General features: G+C 44.2%; 1 protein-coding gene across 1 annotated transcript in view; it reads left to right on the top strand.

Moving 5' to 3' along the window:
- Positions 1–20486, top strand: part of LOC117513527 (proprotein convertase subtilisin/kexin type 4-like) — a 420105-nt gene that overhangs the window by 35567 nt on the left and 364052 nt on the right. Inside the window, exons 5-6 of the mRNA XM_034173695.1 lie at positions 16470–16685; positions 18736–18839. Of these exons, the coding sequence (XP_034029586.1) occupies positions 16470–16685; positions 18736–18839 (320 nt within the window). The remainder of the gene's footprint in view (positions 1–16469; positions 16686–18735; positions 18840–20486) is intronic.

Genomic DNA, 20486 nt, shown 5'->3' with positions numbered 1-20486 from the left:
AAGATCCCACAGTTAACACAAACCAAGCATGAAGTCAAAGGAATTATCTGTAGACCTCAGACACAGGATTGTCAAACACAAATGTGGGGAAGGGTACAGAAACATTCCTGCTGCTTTGAAGGTCCCAATGAGCACAGTGACCTCCATCATCTGTAAATGGAAGAAGGTCAGATCCACCAGGATTCTTCCTAGAGATGGACGCCTGTCTAAACTGAGCAATCAGGGGAGAAGGACCTTAGTCAGGGAGGTGACCAAGAACCTGATGGTCACTCTGTCAGAGCTCCAGCATTCCTCTGTGGAGAGACGAGAACCTTCCAGAAGGACAACCATCTCTGCAGCAATCTACCAATCAGGCCTGTATGGTAGAGTGTCCAGACAGAAGCCACTCCTTAGTAAAAGGCACATGGCAGCCCACCTGGAGTTTGACAAAAGGCACCTGAAGGACTCTCAGACCAGAAGAAACAAAATTCTCTGGTCTGATGAGACAAAGATTGAACTCTTTGGTGTCATGTTTGGAGGAAACCAGACACCATCCCTACATCATTGGAATGAACTGATAAAATATTTAAAATGGACTTAAGCGTAACGATGTGCTGTAGTGATGTTCAAGGATTTTGAAGGTGTAACCTGTGTTGTGTCCCTTACTGGGCTTGAACACACAGTCACCGGTATGAGAGGCAGGGATGTGACCACGAGGCTAAAGCCCGAGTGCCAAGCATCTGTCATGACAACACATTTTTTTTATCAGGGAATGAAAGATTATTAACCGAGTGTGAGGTCTCTGTGGGAAAATATCAGACTGAGGTGTTGACGGTATGGACCGAACATTAGCAAGGTCCATACCGTCAATACCTCAGTCTGATATTTTAATGTACAGCTTGAGCAAGTGAGGTTAATAATTAATTTATTATGTGTCTGTTTTTGCAGCTTTGAGCTCGTTTGCTGTTAATTCTTCCAATTCCAAACTCGTCAGTGTAATAAAATGCACTTGGAGAATGGTCCTCTTCGTCGCTCTTAATTTCTTGGTTCGATTTTGTTTTATTTTGCTTTTAAATTTCTTGTTTAACGAGGGAGGTGGCGTGCGTGGCCTTGGTTCCTGCTGGCTCCTGCCTATGAGCTGATCATCACGGGCATCACTCAACATCAACCCGCTTCTACACTTCTGCCTTTGCAAGAGTCTCAGGCCTCATCTCCAGAGCTCTGGTGTCGCAGACCAAACAGCCCCCCTTAAAAGTCCGTGCCCCCTGTCTTCACTGCGCATGCACCATTTTCAGTGGTGGGCACAGCTAAAAAAAGTTAGCTTTGATAACCATTAATCCGATAACTGAAAAGTTATCTTTTATGATGCTAAACCAATAAACTGCTAACAAAAATGTATCTTTATTACAGATAACCGATAACTTTTAGCACTGATTCGGACGCGGCCACATCAGATTACACTGTCATCATCTTTCAAAAGCAGTAAAACACAGTATTGGAAGCAGGGCTGTGAAAACTCTGTGGATCTGAGGAATTCCTCGGATGGGGATGTTAGTGTTGTATTCTGTAATCGTGATCATCACTGAGTTCTTAAACTGCCTGTCACAAAGCGTTCGTTTTTTACAACATTGTGCAAGTTTTAGGCGTCCGTGGACAGATGCAAATCTGTGTCCTCGGATCCGAGGAAATCCGTGGATAAAATGCCTCTCTCAGAAAAAAAATGCATGGCTGTTGCAACAGTTGTCATAAAGCGGGACTGATTGGTTGCTATGGCGATGCTCCATGATGTTCTTTAAGCTAAATGTAGCATGTGGACATCGCATACTTTAAGAGCTATCAAGCTTTTAAAAGAAGAATTTTGTGGCATGTCTGTGTCACACAGTGACCTGAGAGACAGGGAGGATGGCGAGAAAGACGGTTTGAAAAAGTTTTTATTTAGACAAGAATCCGTGGAATTGGCGCGACATTGAATTTAAAGTTCGTCATGAACGCAGATAAAAGAAACTGGAAAAGCAAACGGCATCTTCTGTCTTCAAGAAACACGGTGACAATTTTTTGTCTCTGGAAAATAAACATTGTGCTGTTCAAACAGGATTTCAGACAAGATTATATGACTTTTTAAAACTCATCTAGACTTTCTTTCATTGGAAAAAAAGACATTGTGGCTTTGAGTGGATTTACAGGAATTTACACAAGAATATATGTGTTATTGATATTTGACCCTGATTTTTAAAATATTCTCCAAGCTTCAGCTGTGGTTTTGAAAATGCTTTAACAGTCTTTTCAGTCGCATAATTTGGTTTACAATTAAAAGGAAAATCATTCCAGGTCCTACTTCCACGGCATATTCTGTTATTTCTACATGATCAGTGACAGGTCAAATGAAAGGTTGAATACATCCATCCATTTTCTTCCGCTTTATCCAGAGTCAGGTCGCAGGGCGACAGCTCAAGCAAAGCCGCCCAGACCTCCCGATCCACACACACCTCCCCCAGCTCCTCCGGGGGAACCCCAAGGCGTTCCCAAGCCAGCCGAGTGATGTAGTCTCTCCAGCGTGTCCTGGGTCTTCCCAGGATCATTTAAATATGCACTTCTTTTGAGATTTTTTTTTCTTCCAGAAGATGCTGAAAATGTATCATTAGATAGAAAATTAACTTGGTTTCTGGGGCCCTAAACCCCAACTCTTGAGGGGCTGTGCCACCCAGACCTCCTGCAAATTTTCCTCAGATTTCACAATTTTCATTTCACAGCCCTGTAGAAGCCACAGTTTATCTCGGTATTAAATACAACAACATTTACGAACTAAAAAACTGCTGTTTTTTCACACACTTTCAACCCTGCAGCTTAAACAACCAAAATACGTCCATTAGTGCACTGATTGGCCGAGTAAAAGACACGTAGTAAATATAAATTCTTACCTGTTAGTTTCAGTGGGATTTATTCAATTCTGAAGAAAATATTCCACATAAAGTGTCCTGATTATCCAAAACGGTGTGTAAACAGTGAAGAGAAGTCCTTGCAGCTGTGCTGTGAGGTCTCCTCTGTCCCACTGAGTCTTTGCGATTAAATTATCCCGTCAGCCACAAAGAAATAAAATAAAATAATGTTAAAATTAGTCAGTTTTGTTTGTGTTGAGCGAACAGTAACAGTGTAACATCCAAAGTGAAGCTGAACTACACTACCCACAATGCTCCTTGCGTTGACCGGCCATTCATGTCTTGCTCTTCTCAGGATCTGCCCCAGCCTGGGGTTCATGTCGGGGTTTTCGCCTTATTTGGTCTAGGCTTCCACTGAGGATTTATAGTTTTACTTTTCATATCATTATTGGTTCTGTTCATTTCTGTACTTTGTGTAATGCTTCTGTTACTGGTTTTATTCTGTGTATCATTTATTTATGGTTTAGTCATTCATTGCATTACCTAGTCCCTGGATTTGATTTGTTCATCATTTATTTCCTATTCTGTCAATAGTTTGTTTTGTCATGTTTAGTGTATTCACTTCCTGTGTCACGCCCTCTCTTTTTAGTTATCACTGGTATTTCACTCCTCGACTCGCCACCTTAGTTTTAGTTTTGCCCCCTCTTTTGTTCGTGTTTATTATGGTTAGTCAAGCACGTCACATTTTGCACCGTTGGTTTTTCTGTCATTTAATTATCTTGCCCCGGTGCACATTGCTTTTGCCTTACTGCACTCTCTTGCACTTACCTTTGTCTTCCCTGGTCATGCCTCCTTCCAGCACTCTCTGCACACCTGTCTCACAGTCTCACAGTAGCTCGCCAGATTGTTGCATGTTGCACTTTCCAGCCTCACGCCTTTGTCCTGTTTTGCCTCGTAATATTTCTGACCTTGCCTGTGTACCGACTTCCGCCTCATCTTATCCCTGAACTCTGCTTGTTTTTGACTTTACCTCTGCCTCAGCACTGTGAACTCCTGTCGCCGTGTATTTGGAACTGTGCTTGTTTTTTGGACTCCGCTTCAGCTTGCTACCTGCCTGTACCTCCACTACGTTGACTGATTTCCTGTGTACCAAACCTATTGCCAGCTTACCAGAAAAAGTTATTTTTTCTTACTCCAACACCTGTGTCTGTGAGTCTGCATTTGCCCCCTACAACTTTCAGGGTCAAGCCACCAAGAACCATGACAGCTCTTAATGATGACGTCATCAACAAGCGACAGCCAGTCTGCCACAAATCGCTGGTCTACACACGGCAGAGACTAAAATGTTTGATTTTAGGGTTTACAAATGTTTTTGACTGTTAAACTCACTTTACCAGGAAAAAAATGTTAGCGGACTGAAAGTTATTGGAACTAAATTTATCGGAAGATTGGTCCGCTGATGATTTTAAAACTTATCTGAAAAGCTAATCCACTAACAATATTAGCTTCAGTATTTATCAGCTGAACAGTGCCCACCGCTGGTCATTTTGAAGCATCAGCAGCGATTCACCAATTATCTCCTCGTTTCTGCTTCAAACTGACTTGAGAATGATTTAAGAGATTTTACTTTGTCATCTGATGGCTAATAATCACATTATACCCTTTGATCACTTTGGGTGAAGAGAGAGAGTCAGACTCAGAAAATCAGACTCAGATGTGCTGCTGTGTTAAATGACACAAGTGCAGTGAAGACAGGGCGGACCGATGTTTAGAGGGGACCGTTTGGTCTGCGACACCGGCACCGTCGTCACAAATGTGATACGTGTTCCGGACCAATTGTCGTGGTAACTGGTCTGATATGGGAAAATATGAGAGCAGAAATCAGCCAATCACAGGTGCGTAGTGTTGCAGCCATATGATAATGAGGCTTATTCACCTCTGCTGGCCACAACTACAAACAGGATATAATGCACATGTTTTTATTTCTATGCATGCTTTTTGGCCCCTTCACACACAGTGCAAAGTATGAACAGCGTTTGGACAAAAACAACAAAACAGCGCAAAACAGTTCAAAATTAGTGCACGAAACATTGCACAGGAAACATCACGTCGACAGGCAGGTTTGCACGCCAGTGTCCATCGAGCAGGAACAGTGCCAGGTGTACCACAAGGTGCCGCTTATGTGGAAGAAATAAAATCCAGCTGGTACGTGTGGAACCACATCAATTTCAATCAATCAATTTTTTTTTATATATAGCGCCAAATCACAACAAACAGTTGCCCCAAGGCGCTTTATATTGTAAGGCAAGGCCATACAATAATGATGTAAAACCCCAACGGTCAAAACGACCCCCTGTGAGCAAGCACTTGGCTACAGTGGGAAGGAAAAACTCCCTTTTAACAGGAAGAAACCTCCAGCAGAACCAGGCTCAGGGAGGGGCAGTCTTCTGCTGGGACTGGTTGGGGCTGAGGGAGAGAACCAGGAAAAAGACATGCTGTGGAAGGGAGCAGAGATCGATCACTAATGATCATGGATCGTGGAACCACATGGTGCCGCTTATGTGGAAGAAATAAAATCCAGCTGGTACGTGTGGAACCACATGGTGCCGCTTATGTGGAAGAAATAAAATCCAGCAGGCACGTGTGGAACCACATGGTGCCGCTTATGTGGAAGAAATAAAATCCAGCAGGCACGTGTGGAACCACATGGTGCCGCTTATGTGGAAGAAATAAAATCCAGCTGGTACGTGTGGAACCACATGGTGCCGCTTATGTGGAAGAAATAAAATCCAGCTGGTACGTGTGGAACCACATGGTGCCGCTTATGTGGAAGAAATAAAATCCAGCTGGTACGTGTGGAACCACATGGTGCCGCTTATGTGGAAGAAATAAAATCCAGCTGGTACGTGTGGAACCACATGGTGCCGCTTATGCGGAAGAAATAAAATCCAGCTGGTACGTGTATAACCACATGGTGCCGCTTATGCGGAAGAAATAAAATCCAGCTGGTACGTGTGGAACCACATGGTGCCGCTTATGCGGAAGAAATAAAATCCAGCTGGTACGTGTGGAACCACATGGTGCCGCTTATGCGGAAGAAATAAAATCCAGCTGGCACGTGTGGAACCACATGGTGCCGCTTATGCGGAAGAAATAAAATCCAGCTGGCACATGTGGAACCACATGATGCCGCTTATGCGGAAGAAATAAAATCCAGCTGGTACATGTGGAACCACATGGTGCCATTTATGTGGAAGAAATAAACACCAGCTGGTACATGTGGAACCACATGGTGCCACTTATATGGAAGAAATAAAATCCAGCTGGTACATGTGGAACCACATGGTGCTGCTTATGTGGAAGAAATAAAACAAGCTGGTATGTGTGGAACCACATGATGCCGCTTATGTGGAAGAAATAAAAGAAGCTGGTACATGTAGAACCACATGGTGCCGCTTATGTGGAAGAAATAAACAGCAGCTGGTACATGTGGAACAACATGGTGCCTCTTATGTGGAAGAAATAAAACAAGCTGGTACGTGTGGAACCACATGATGCCGCTTATGTGGAAGAAATAAACACCAGCTGGTACATGTGGAACCACATGGTGCCTCTTATGTGGAAGAAATAAAAGAAGCTGGTACGTGTGGAACCACATGATGCCGCTTATGTGGAAGAAATAAAATCCAGCTGGTACATGTGGAACCACATGGTGCCACTTATATGGAAGAAATAAAATCCAGCTGGTACATGTGGAACCACATGGTGCTGCTTATGTGGAAGAAATAAAACAAGCTGGTATGTGTGGAACCACATGATGCCGCTTATGTGGAAGAAATAAAAGAAGCTGGTACATGTAGAACCACATGGTGCCGCTTATGTGGAAGAAATAAACAGCAGCTGGTACATGTGGAACCACATGGTGCCTCTTATGTGGAAGAAATAAAACAAGCTGGTACGTGTGGAACCACATGATGCCGCTTATGTGGAAGAAATAAACACCAGCTGGTACATGTGGAACCACATGGTGCCTCTTATGTGGAAGAAATAAAACAAGCTGGTACGTGTGGAACCACATGATGCCGCTTATGTGGAAGAAATAAAAGAAGCTGGTACGTATGGAACCACATGGTGCCGCTTATGTGGAAGAAATAAAATCCAGCTGGTACGTGTGGAACCACATGATGCCGCTTATGTGGAAGAAATAAAATCCAGCTGGTACGTGTGGAACCACATGGTGCCGCTTATGTGGAAGAAATAAAATCCAGCTGGTACGTGTGGAACCACATGGTGCCGTTTATGTGGAAGAAATAAAATCCAGCTGGTACGTGTGGAACCACATGGTGCCGCTTATGTGGAAGAAATAAAATCCAGCTGGCACGTGTGGAACCACATGGTGCCGCTTATGCGGAAGAAATAAAATCCAGCTGGCACGTGTGGAACCACATGGTGCCGCTTATGCGGAAGAAATAAAATCCAGCTGGTACATGTGGAACCACATGATGCCGCTTATGCGGAAGAAATAAAATCCAGCTGGTACATGTGGAACCACATGGTGCCATTTATGTGGAAGAAATAAACACCAGCTGGTACATGTGGAACCATATGGTGCCACTTATATGGAAGAAATAAAATCCAGCTGGTACATGTGGAACCACATGGTGCCGCTTATGTGGAAGAAATAAAATCCAGCAGGCACGTGTGGAACCACATGGTGCCGCTTATGTGGAAGAAATAAAATCCAGCAGGCACGTGTGGAACCACATGGTGCCGCTTATGTGGAAGAAATAAAATCCAGCTGGTACGTGTGGAACCACATGGTGCCGCTTATGTGGAAGAAATAACATCCAGCTGGTACGTGTGGAACCACATGGTGCCGCTTATGTGGAAGAAATAAAATCCAGCTGGTACGTGTGGAACCACATGGTGCCGCTTATGTGGAAGAAATAAAATCCAGCTGGTACGTGTGGAACCACATGGTGCCGCTTATGCGGAAGAAATAAAATCCAGCTGGTACGTGTGGAACCACATGGTGCCGCTTATGCGGAAGAAATAAAATCCAGCTGGTACGTGTGGAACCACATGGTGCCGCTTATGCGGAAGAAATAAAATCCAGCTGGTACGTGTGGAACCACATGGTGCCGCTTATGCGGAAGAAATAAAATCCAGCTGGCACGTGTGGAACCACATGGTGCCGCTTATGCGGAAGAAATAAAATCCAGCTGGCACATGTGGAACCACATGATGCCGCTTATGCGGAAGAAATAAAATCCAGCTGGCATGTGTGGAACCACATGATGCCGCTTATGTGGAAGAAATAAAAGAAGCTGGTACATGTAGAACCACATGGTGCCGCTTATGTGGAAGAAATAAACAGCAGCTGGTACATGTGGAACCACATGGTGCCTCTTATGTGGAAGAAATAAAACAAGCTGGTACGTGTGGAACCACATGATGCCGCTTATGTGGAAGAAATAAACACCAGCTGGTACATGTGGAACCACATGGTGCCTCTTATGTGGAACAAATAAAAGAAGCTGGTACGTGTGGAACCACATGATGCCGCTTATGTGGAAGAAATAAAATCCAGCTGGTACATGTGGAACCACATGGTGCCTCTTATGTGGAAGAAATAAAAGAAGCTGGTACGTGTGGAACCACATGATGCCGCTTATGTGGAAGAAATAAAATCCAGCTGGTACATGTGGAACCACATGGTGCCACTTATATGGAAGAAATAAAATCCAGCTGGTACATGTGGAACCACATGGTGCTGCTTATGTGGAAGAAATAAAACAAGCTGGTATGTGTGGAACCACATGATGCCGCTTATGTGGAAGAAATAAAAGAAGCTGGTACATGTGGAACCACATGGTGCCTCTTATGTGGAAGAAATAAAACAAGCTGGTATGTGTGGAACCACATGATGCCGCTTATGTGGAAGAAATAAACACCAGCTGGTACATGTGGAACCACATGGTGCCTCTTATGTGGAAGAAATAAAACAAGCTGGTACGTGTGGAACCACATGATGCCGCTTATGTGGAAGAAATAAACACCAGCTGGTACATGTGGAACCACATGGTGCCTCTTATGTGGAAGAAATAAAACAAGCTGGTACGTGTGGAACCACATGATGCCGCTTATGTGGAAGAAATAAAAGAAGCTGGTACGTATGGAACCACATGGTGCCGCTTATGTGGAAGAAATAAAATCCAGCTGGTACGTGTGGAACCACATGATGCCGCTTATGTGGAAGAAATAAAATCCAGCTGGTACGTGTGGAACCACATGGTGCCGCTTATGTGGAAGAAATAAAATCCAGCTGGTACGTGTGGAACCACATGGTGCCGTTTATGTGGAAGAAATAAAATCCAGCTGGTACGTGTGGAACCACATGGTGCCGCTTATGTGGAAGAAATAAAATCCAGCTGGCACGTGTGGAACCACATGGTGCCGCTTATGCGGAAGAAATAAAATCCAGCTGGCACGTGTGGAACCACATGGTGCCGCTTATGCGGAAGAAATAAAATCCAGCTGGTACATGTGGAACCACATGATGCCGCTTATGCGGAAGAAATAAAATCCAGCTGGTACATGTGGAACCACATGGTGCCATTTATGTGGAAGAAATAAACACCAGCTGGTACATGTGGAACCATATGGTGCCACTTATATGGAAGAAATAAAATCCAGCTGGTACATGTGGAACCACATGGTGCCGCTTATGTGGAAGAAATAAAATCCAGCAGGCACGTGTGGAACCACATGGTGCCGCTTATGTGGAAGAAATAAAATCCAGCAGGCACGTGTGGAACCACATGGTGCCGCTTATGTGGAAGAAATAAAATCCAGCTGGTACGTGTGGAACCACATGGTGCCGCTTATGTGGAAGAAATAACATCCAGCTGGTACGTGTGGAACCACATGGTGCCGCTTATGTGGAAGAAATAAAATCCAGCTGGTACGTGTGGAACCACATGGTGCCGCTTATGTGGAAGAAATAAAATCCAGCTGGTACGTGTGGAACCACATGGTGCCGCTTATGCGGAAGAAATAAAATCCAGCTGGTACGTGTGGAACCACATGGTGCCGCTTATGCGGAAGAAATAAAATCCAGCTGGTACGTGTGGAACCACATGGTGCCGCTTATGCGGAAGAAATAAAATCCAGCTGGTACGTGTGGAACCACATGGTGCCGCTTATGCGGAAGAAATAAAATCCAGCTGGCACATGTGGAACCACATGATGCCGCTTATGCGGAAGAAATAAAATCCAGCTGGCATGTGTGGAACCACATGATGCCGCTTATGTGGAAGAAATAAAAGAAGCTGGTACATGTAGAACCACATGGTGCCGCTTATGTGGAAGAAATAAACAGCAGCTGGTACATGTGGAACCACATGGTGCCTCTTATGTGGAAGAAATAAAACAAGCTGGTACGTGTGGAACCACATGATGCCGCTTATGTGGAAGAAATAAACACCAGCTGGTACATGTGGAACCACATGGTGCCTCTTATGTGGAAGAAATAAAAGAAGCTGGTACGTGTGGAACCACATGATGCCGCTTATGTGGAAGAAATAAAATCCAGCTGGTACATGTGGAACCACATGGTGCCTCTTATGTGGAAGAAATAAAAGAAGCTGGTACGTGTGGAACCACATGATGCCGCTTATGTGGAAGAAATAAAATCCAGCTGGTACATGTGGAACCACATGGTGCCACTTATATGGAAGAAATAAAATCCAGCTGGTACATGTGGAACCACATGGTGCCACTTATATGGAAGAAATAAAATCCAGCTGGTACATGTGGAACCACATGGTGCTGCTTATGTGGAAGAAATAAAACAAGCTGGTATGTGTGGAACCACATGATGCCGCTTATGTGGAAGAAATAAAAGAAGCTGGTACATGTGGAACCACATGGTGCCTCTTATGTGGAAGAAATAAAACAAGCTGGTATGTGTGGAACCACATGATGCCGCTTATGTGGAAGAAATAAACACCAGCTGGTACATGTGGAACCACATGGTGCCTCTTATGTGGAAGAAATAAACACCAGCTGGTACGTGTGGAACCACATGATGCCGCTTATGTGGAAGAAATAAAAGAAGCTGGTACGTATGGAACCACATGGTGCCGCTTATGTGGAAGAAATAAAATCCAGCTGGTATGTGTGGAACCACATGATGCCGCTTATGTGGAAGAAATAAAATCCAGCTGGTACGTGTGGAACCACATGGTGCCGCTTATGTGGAAGAAATAAAATCCAGCTGGTACGTGTGGAACCACATGGTGCCGCTTATGTGGAAGAAATAAAATCCAGCTGGTACGTGTGGAACCACATGGTGCCGCTTATGTGGAAGAAATAAAATCCAGCTGGCACGTGTGGAACCACATGGTGCCGCTTATGCGGAAGAAATAAAATCCAGCTGGCACGTGTGGAACCACATGGTGCCGCTTATGCGGAAGAAATAAAATCCAGCTGGCACGTGTGGAACCACATGGTGCCGCTTATGCGGAAGAAATAAAATCCAGCTGGTACATGTGGAACCACATGATGCCGCTTATGCGGAAGAAATAAAATCCAGCTGGCACGTGTGGAACCACATGGTGCCGCTTATGCGGAAGAAATAAAATCCAGCTGGTACGTGTGGAACCACATGATGCCGCTTATGCGGAAGAAATAAAATCCAGCTGGTACATGTGGAACCACATGGTGCCATTTATGTGGAAGAAATAAAATCCAGCTGGTACATGTGGAACCACATGGTGCCATTTATGTGGAAGAAATAAACACCAGCTGGTACATGTGGAACCATATGGTGCCACTTATATGGAAGAAATAAAATCCAGCTGGTACGTGTGGAACCACATGGTGCCGCTTATGTGGAAGAAATAAAATCCAGCAGGCACGTGTGGAACCACATGGTGCCGCTTATGTGGAAGAAATAAAATCCAGCAGGCACGTGTGGAACCACATGGTGCCACTTATGTGGAAGAAATAAAATCCAGCTGGTACGTGTGGAACCACATGGTGCCGCTTATGTGGAAGAAATAAAATCCAGCTGGTACGTGTGGAACCACATGGTGCCGCTTATGTGGAAGAAATGAAATCCAGCTGGTACGTGTGGAACCACATGGTGCCGCTTATGCGGAAGAAATAAAATCCAGCTGGTACGTGTGGAACCACATGGTGCCGCTTATGCGGAAGAAATAAAATCCAGCTGGTACGTGTGGAACCACATGGTGCCGCTTATGCGGAAGAAATAAAATCCAGCTGGTACGTGTGGAACCACATGGTGCCGCTTATGCGGAAGAAATAAAATCCAGCTGGCACGTGTGGAACCACATGGTGCCGCTTATGCGGAAGAAATAAAATCCAGCTGGCACATGTGGAACCACATGATGCCGCTTATGCGGAAGAAATAAAATCCAGCTGGCATGTGTGGAACCACATGATGCCGCTTATGTGGAAGAAATAAAAGAAGCTGGTACATGTAGAACCACATGGTGCCGCTTATGTGGAAGAAATAAACAGCAGCTGGTACATGTGGAACCACATGGTGCCTCTTATGTGGAAGAAATAAAACAAGCTGGTACGTGTGGAACCACATGATGCCGCTTATGTGGAAGAAATAAAATCCAGCTGGTACATGTGGAACCACATGGTGCCTCTTATGTGGAAGAAATAAAAGAAGCTGGTACGTGTGGAACCACATGATGCCGCTTATGTGGAAGAAATAAAATCCAGCTGGTACATGTGGAACCACATGGTGCCACTTATATGGAAGAAATAAAAACCAGCTGGTACATGTGGAACCACATGGTGCCACTTATATGGAAGAAATAAAATCCAGCTGGTACATGTGGAACCACATGGTGCTGCTTATGTGGAAGAAATAAAACAAGCTGGTATGTGTGGAACCACATGATGCCGCTTATGTGGAAGAAATAAAAGAAGCTGGTACATGTGGAACCACATGGTGCCTCTTATGTGGAAGAAATAAAACAAGCTGGTATGTGTGGAACCACATGATGCCGCTTATGTGGAAGAAATAAACACCAGCTGGTACATGTGGAACCACATGGTGCCTCTTATGTGGAAGAAATAAAAGAAGCTGGTACGTGTGGAACCACATGATGCCGCTTATGTGGAAGAAATAAAAGAAGCTGGTACGTATGGAACCACATGGTGCCGCTTATGTGGAAGAAATAAAATCCAGCTGGTACGTGTGGAACCACATGATGCCGCTTATGTGGAAGAAATAAAATCCAGCTGGTACGTGTGGAACCACATGGTGCCGCTTATGTGGAAGAAATAAAATCCAGCTGGTACGTGTGGAACCACATGGTGCCGCTTATGTGGAAGAAATAAAATCCAGCTGGCACGTGTGGAACCACATGGTGCCGCTTATGCGGAAGAAATAAAATCCAGCTGGCACGTGTGGAACCACATGGTGCCGCTTATGCGGAAGAAATAAAATCCAGCTGGTACATGTGGAACCACATGATGCCGCTTATGCGGAAGAAATAAAATCCAGCTGGTACATGTGGAACCACATGGTGCCATTTATGTGGAAGAAATAAACACCAGCTGGTACATGTGGAACCATATGGTGCCACTTATATGGAAGAAATAAAATCCAGCTGGTACATGTGGAACCACATGGTGCCATTTATGTGGAAGAAATAAACACCAGCTGGTACATGTGGAACCACATGGTGCCACTTATATGGAAGAAATAAAATCCAGCTGGTACATGTGGAACCACATGGTGCCGCTTATGTGGAAGAAATAAAACAAGCTGGTATGTGTGGAACCACATGATGCCGCTTATGTGGAAGAAATAAAAGAAGCTGGTACATGTAGAACCACATGGTGCCGCTTATGTGGAAGAAATGAAATCCAGCTGGTACGTGTGGAACCACATGGTGCCACTTATGTGGAAGAAATAAAATCCAGCTGGTACATGTGGAACCACATGATGCCATTTATGTGGAAGCAATAAAATCCAGCTGGTACATGTGGAACCACATGGCGCCGCTTATGTGGAAGAAATAAACACCAGCTGGTACATGTGGAACCACATGGTGCCGCTTATGTGGAAGAAATAAACACCAGCTGGTACATGTGGAACCACATGGTGCCTCTTATGTGGAAGAAATAAAACAAGCTGGTACGTGTGGAACCACATGATGCCGCTTATGTGGAAGAAATAAAGTTAGCTGGTACGTATGGAACCACATGGTGCTGCTTATGTGGAAGAAATAAAAGAAGCTGGTACATGTGGAACCACATGGTGCCGCTTATGTGGAAGAAATAAAAGAAGCTGGTACATGTGGAACCACATGGTGCCGCTTATGTGGAAGAAATAAAAGAAGCTGGTACATGTGGAACCACATGGTGCCACTTATGTGGAAGAAATAAAAGGAGCTGGTACGTGTGGAACCACATGGTGCCGCTTATGTGGAAGAAATAAAATCCAGCTGGTACGTGTGGAACCACATGGTGCCGCTTATGTTGAAGAAATAAAAACAAGCTGGTACGCGTGGAACCACATGGTGCCGCACCGCTTATGTGGAATAAATAAAAAACAGCTTGTACGCGTGGAACCACATGGTGCCGCTTATGTGGAAGAAATAAAAACCAGCTGGTACGTGTGAAACCACATGGTGCCACTTATGTGGAAGAAATAAAAACCAGCTGGTACGTGTGGAACCACATGGTGCCGCTTATGTGGAAGAAATAAAACAAGCTGGTACGCGTGAACCAAAAGGTGCTGCTTATGTGGAAGAAATAAAACAAGCTGGTACGCATGAACCACATGGTGCTGCTTATGTGGAAGAAATAAAAACCAGCTGGTACGTGTGGAACCACATGGTGCTGCTTATGTGGAAGAAATAAAAACCAGCTGGTACGTGTGGATCCACATGGCGCCGCTTATGTGGAAGAAATAAAAACCAGCTGGTACGTGTGGAACCACATGGTGCTGCTTATGTGGAAGAAATAAAAACCAGAAATAAAAACAAACTGGTACGTGTGACCCACATGGTGCTGCTTATTTGGAGGAAATAAAAACCAGCTGGTGTGTGTGGAACCACATGGCGTCGCTTATGTGGAAGAAATAAACACCAGCTGGTACGTGTGGAACCACATGGTGCTGCTTATGTGGAGGAAATAAAAACCAGCTGGTGCGTGTGGAACCACATGGTGTCGCTTATGTGGAATCATTTTTAAAAAAAGAAAACAACATAACACCCAGGACGCGAACTCGTGCCTTTCAAATGCTGTGATTCGCAGTCAGAGACTTCACCCCTGAGCTACAGAGCAGTTCTTTGAAAACTGTGGGAAGCTGCCTCATATCAGGAAGCACATTGAAGTATAACAAAAAAAATTAAAATCCCAAACCATATAAAAACACCACATTTATCGAGCGAGCAACACAAATGTGCTCCGTCTGTTCCTCTGGTGATGACCCATGGTCACAGACATACAGTCATGAAATGATATGAAGGAGAAGCAGTGTGCTCTGATCATGTCCACATCTACTGGTCAGGTGTGTCCAGTCGGCTGCGCGCATGTTCTGCCCAACACACGTGTCTTGTGGACGGCATTCCACAGCACAGACACTGCGTCATGTGGAACAGAGCTCACATAGGTGATGTGATGGCCAGATCGCCTGCTACGTGTTCTGATCTGATGGTCCATTTTAACCTGGGGGGCTGTCAGTGTCCTCTCCGTGTGCGCGCTCGCTTGCTGCAGCTTGTCGCCACCATGGCGATGTATGTTTTATTTATTCCCACGTAAATACAGCAATCAGACACACGCGCCTCACAGTGGACAGTTGTTAGTCCATGACTGTCCAAACACAGTTGGTGTTGTGTAGCTGGAATGTCCAGAATGACAGATCACCACAGCTGCTTCTGTCAGAAACCACACCTCCTGTGAGTGGAGCGCACACACCCATGTGTCAGTGTGTGTGTTTGCAAAGTCACACTCGTGGGGAACTTAGACAAATTTCACATCCAGCTCGACAGTGATTGTCTGCAAACTATTTTCATGATGATGGTATAAATGGCCACACATTTTCTAAGTGCCATGCGAGTGGTGTTAGATGTTCGTGTGTGTCACCTGGAATTTGGCCGGCAACTACCGCGAGAGGGTGCGATGGGCTCGCACAGGGCACACCTTGTACACCTGTTGTCCAAACTTGGCACTATGTGTGAAGGGCCCTTTGGTTTGATTGTATTTAACCATCTTTCATCTGTTTTCTTCTTTGAAAATCATTCCCAGATTTGTCCAGTGTGACATCAGCTTTTGAAAAGCCAATGAAACATCAAAAACATGCTGTGAGAAAATTCAGACGTCACAAATTGTTTTATTGTTAATTATAGTTGAAAATGAATTCATGAACATGATTAGAAATTTCCTTTTTGTTCCTCTTACAATTAAATACATTCAAAAGTATAAAATTCTCTATTTTTTTTTCTTGTCTGGGATCTATTTGTTCGTCTATCAAAATAACCACATTTGTTAATTTTGTGGAGAGATAGACGGAAATGTTCTTCATGAACTCACTCGCTGTGCATCTCTTTGTGCTTTCAGGGGAGAGACGGGAAGGGCAGCATCTTTGTGTGGGCGGCTGGTAACGGCGGGCTGCATCTCGACCACTGCGGTGCAGACGGATACGTTAACTCCATCTACACCATCGCCATCGGTGCTGTCACTCAAACAGGGAAGCCCACCTACTTTGGCGAGCCGTGCCCCGGGATAATGGCTGTCACTCTGACAGGGTCCAGCGTGGGAGGCTCACTTCCTCTGGTTGGTGTCCGTGTAGCTGCTAACATGTTTAACAACAGTGTTTAGCGGTAATGAGTGTGTAAAAGCCTGTGCCAGCAGCTCGGCTACCGGCTCCTGTTAAAGAGCAGCCACTGGTGTGAAATTTATCGAGGCCTGCCAAATGACCTGGGTAACTGCTGGGCACCGACACACACACACACACACACACACACACACACACACACACACACACACACACACACACACACACACACACACACACTGCAAACGAGTGTTAATTAGAGGCAAAGTGAAGCTGGAGTGGCTGAGGACAGGAGGGGGCAGGTTGCGGTGTTGATGGCGGCGGTAAGAATGAAACGGCGTGCCAGTTTCTGGGCTACAGAAACACAGTGTCCGGTGTTATGAGTGTGATGTCACCTTCGTGGGAGCAGGATTCTGTTCTTGGCCCGAGCTGGAACGCAGTCAGGCCACACTGGTGTCTTCTCTTCATGAAGCTCACTCTGCAATGACAGAGAGGGAAAGAAATGAAAAGACAAAAAGTGGAATTCTTTTCCACAATCTCTAACATTTAGACCACCTTGGGACTCCGGCGAGAGCGGTCGCATCTCCTCCTCTCTCCTCTGTGCTTTTCTACCTCTGCTTGAATGTTCAAAAGTCCCAACTTCACCAGACTGTGAATTCTTCAAACTAATATAATATAATCTACATATTCATTTTTACATTTCTATTTATTCATTCATTTGTACAATGTATTATTACTATTATTATTATTATTGTGCTCTAATTGTCATGTTGGACCTCCAGTATTTGCATTTAGTGATATTTTCATATTAAATGCAGTGGTGTCCAAACTATTCCACACACTGTGAGTGTGGACTGTCTTAAAGTTTAGCGCACATAAACAATCACATGTATATGTGCTGTTGTTTTAATTCTGGTGTGGGCCATTATTACGTTCAACCAGTAATAATTCAAAGTCGGCTTTATTGTCAATTCTTCACATGTACTAGACATACAAGGAATTGAAATTTTGTTTCTCACCTTCCCTCAGTGATGACAGGACAAGACATTTCGACAATAAGGACAATAAGTATTTATTATTTACAGTGTAGTGTCTGAGGTAATAGTAAAAGTAAAAGTGGAACGTGCAGTAGTGCAAACCATTCAGTATTTGTAGCAGCAGGACATTGTCATGGGCAACAGATATCATATATATATATATATAAAAGCTTCTTGAAAGTCTGGGTGGATTAATTGCTGTATTTTTTGTCTGAGGTTATTGGGTGTGATATGAATTGCCCTTTTAGGGATCAATAAAATTGTTTGAATCTTGAATCCACCTGCTGTTCACCTGCAGCTTTGCATCTGTGGAGTTGGAGGACAAACCGTGTCACAGATCATACGTCACATATCAGCCACACGCCATCTGGGTTCCATGAACACTGACCTCGAAACTTCCAGGGATTTTATTTGCAATAAGGATACATCCCTGGAAGATTTAGGTCAAGTTCCTCCTCCAGCACTGTGGCCTTTGTGTTGTTTTCACTCAAACTTCCACCTCTTTCCCACACTTTTTCCAAACTAAGGAATTCATGACTTACACACAAATTATTCCTGGTTGCCTTTTTTCTGAATGTTGTCTCTCCAGTAAAAACTTGGAAGCTTGTCTCTACAGTGATGATTACAGCACAGATAAATGATGATGATGATGATGATCATGATGATGATGACGATGACATGGCTGCATGAAAATGTGGACCAGTCACAAATAACATACAGGACTACACATATTTCTGTGATGGGATACAGACCTTCTGGCCAGTATTTCATTTTGCCAAAAGTGAAAGAAACAATTTTCATTTTTTGACATCTTTGTCAGCTGGATATAAAATATAGTTATATAAATATAATTATATAAATAAAGGGTGTGGATGTTGTTTAAAGAGCTTTTTTTGGAGATAGATGCTTTACTGGGATTTTAGGAACAAAAGCTCTCGCAGTTCCTGTTCACTGTCCTATGTGATGATGACATTTGCAGGATGCTCTAAGACTCTGTTTGGGATTTGTGCAGGTCACTGTGACGAACCTTGGTGACGGCTGCATCACACAGTTTCCTGGAACATCCAGTGCTGCACCAATTGCCGCAGGGATTCTGGCTCTTGCTTTAGAAGTGAAGTGAGTATTTATTTGCCCAGTCATGCTCCAAACCTCAAATATCATAACAATAAGTGATTATTTCTTAAGAACACTACAGTGATATTTGCTGATACTGGGAGGATTTCGGTCCTTGTCCTTTTGGTGTTTGTTTTGTTTTGTTTTTCTTACTGTGGTTGTAATGGTTGATAGGTTCTGTTACCTTTTCAGGAATATTATTACTTTCCTTGTATTTAAGAGCACACATCCTCTGATGATTTCTACCTTCTTCTCTCTTTCTTTGAAGATGATAATTATGTTTGGAAACAGTTTTGATCTTCCTTTCACTTCAGTAGGATCTGTTACCTTCAGACATACCTGTTGTTACGTATTAGTGTCTCAAAATGTATAGACTGTTTTGCTGAAAACTTGATCTCCATCGTATAGTTTTCTTCACACAATTAATGAAAGAGATGTGGAGGCAGCTCGAGGGGCTGCTCCCCCCCCCCCACACACACACACACAATCTCAAAAGCCCAATTTAACCAGACTAAAAAAAAATGGACATTTGTCATTCAATGTCCTGTTTTCAGTCCATCACCACTTCTCATTGATTGCGGCCCAAGAGCGCCCCCAGTGTTAAGAGCACGTTAACACCCCTCCCATTTACATGAGGTAATATAATATACATATTCATTTATACATTTCTATTTATTCCTTCATTTGTACAATGTATTATTATTATTATTATTATTATTATGCTCTAATGGTCATGTTGGACCTCCAGTATTTGCATTTAGTGATATTTTCGTATTTAATGCAGTGGTGTCCAAACTAGTCCAGAAAGAGCCAAGAGGGTGCACGTTTTCTTTGCAGCCACTGACTCCAGCAGGTGACTGATGAACTCGTCCCACCTTCTCAAAGTGATGTTCATTAGTGAAAATCACCTGCTGGACTGCAAAGAAAACCTGCACCCTCTCGGCTCTTTCTGGAACACTTTGGACACCAGTGATTTCATGTAGATGTTGGGGACCAGGTTCAAACTGATGAGCAGATTTTGCTGACTTTGGGCTACTTGTGTTTATTGATGGAAATCTTGTTCAAAACTGAACTGAGTTCATCTAAATGAGTGGAAAAAGTGCTGGGAACCACTGATGACTGATGTTCTCTTTTCTGTGTCACGCTGAAAATATCCGTATCTCCTTGCATCCTTTTTTTCACTCCCTCCTTTGTCTTGTCTGCCGTGTCACCTTGTTTCCAAGCCGCCTGTGCTCATCAGTCTGAGATGGCCAGCTGTCGCTGTGGCCTCGGGCCGGTGTGTCGGCGCCTCCTTTGTGTTATGGATGGTACCGCAGGCCGTCCTTTCTGCTCCAGCTGTCATGCAGCAGCGTCTCCGTCTCAGTCACTTGGCTGTAAAATGGAGCGCAGGTCCCCCGGGCGTGGCGCCTCCCAGGACGTTCCCGCTAAATGCTTTGTCGTGACCTCCTGCTCCTCACTAAACTACACATCACCTCGCTCACATAGCCAGCATTCTGCTCACGTCTTCGTTCTGCTCTGTCTCTCTGTCATCTTTCGTTTGATTTCGAAGCGTTCATGTCTTTATAAGGAAAAACCTGAACCTGCTTCGCAGACCTCAACCCTGAAACAGTCATAAAAATAAAGTTAACCTGTAACATACCATATACCCTG

The sequence above is a fragment of the Thalassophryne amazonica genome, chromosome 7 (assembly GCF_902500255.1).
Source record: "Thalassophryne amazonica chromosome 7, fThaAma1.1, whole genome shotgun sequence".
Taxonomy (NCBI): domain Eukaryota; kingdom Metazoa; phylum Chordata; class Actinopteri; order Batrachoidiformes; family Batrachoididae; genus Thalassophryne; species Thalassophryne amazonica.
Note: the sequence above shows the minus strand (reverse complement) of the source record. Positions and strands in the feature narration are given on the sequence as shown.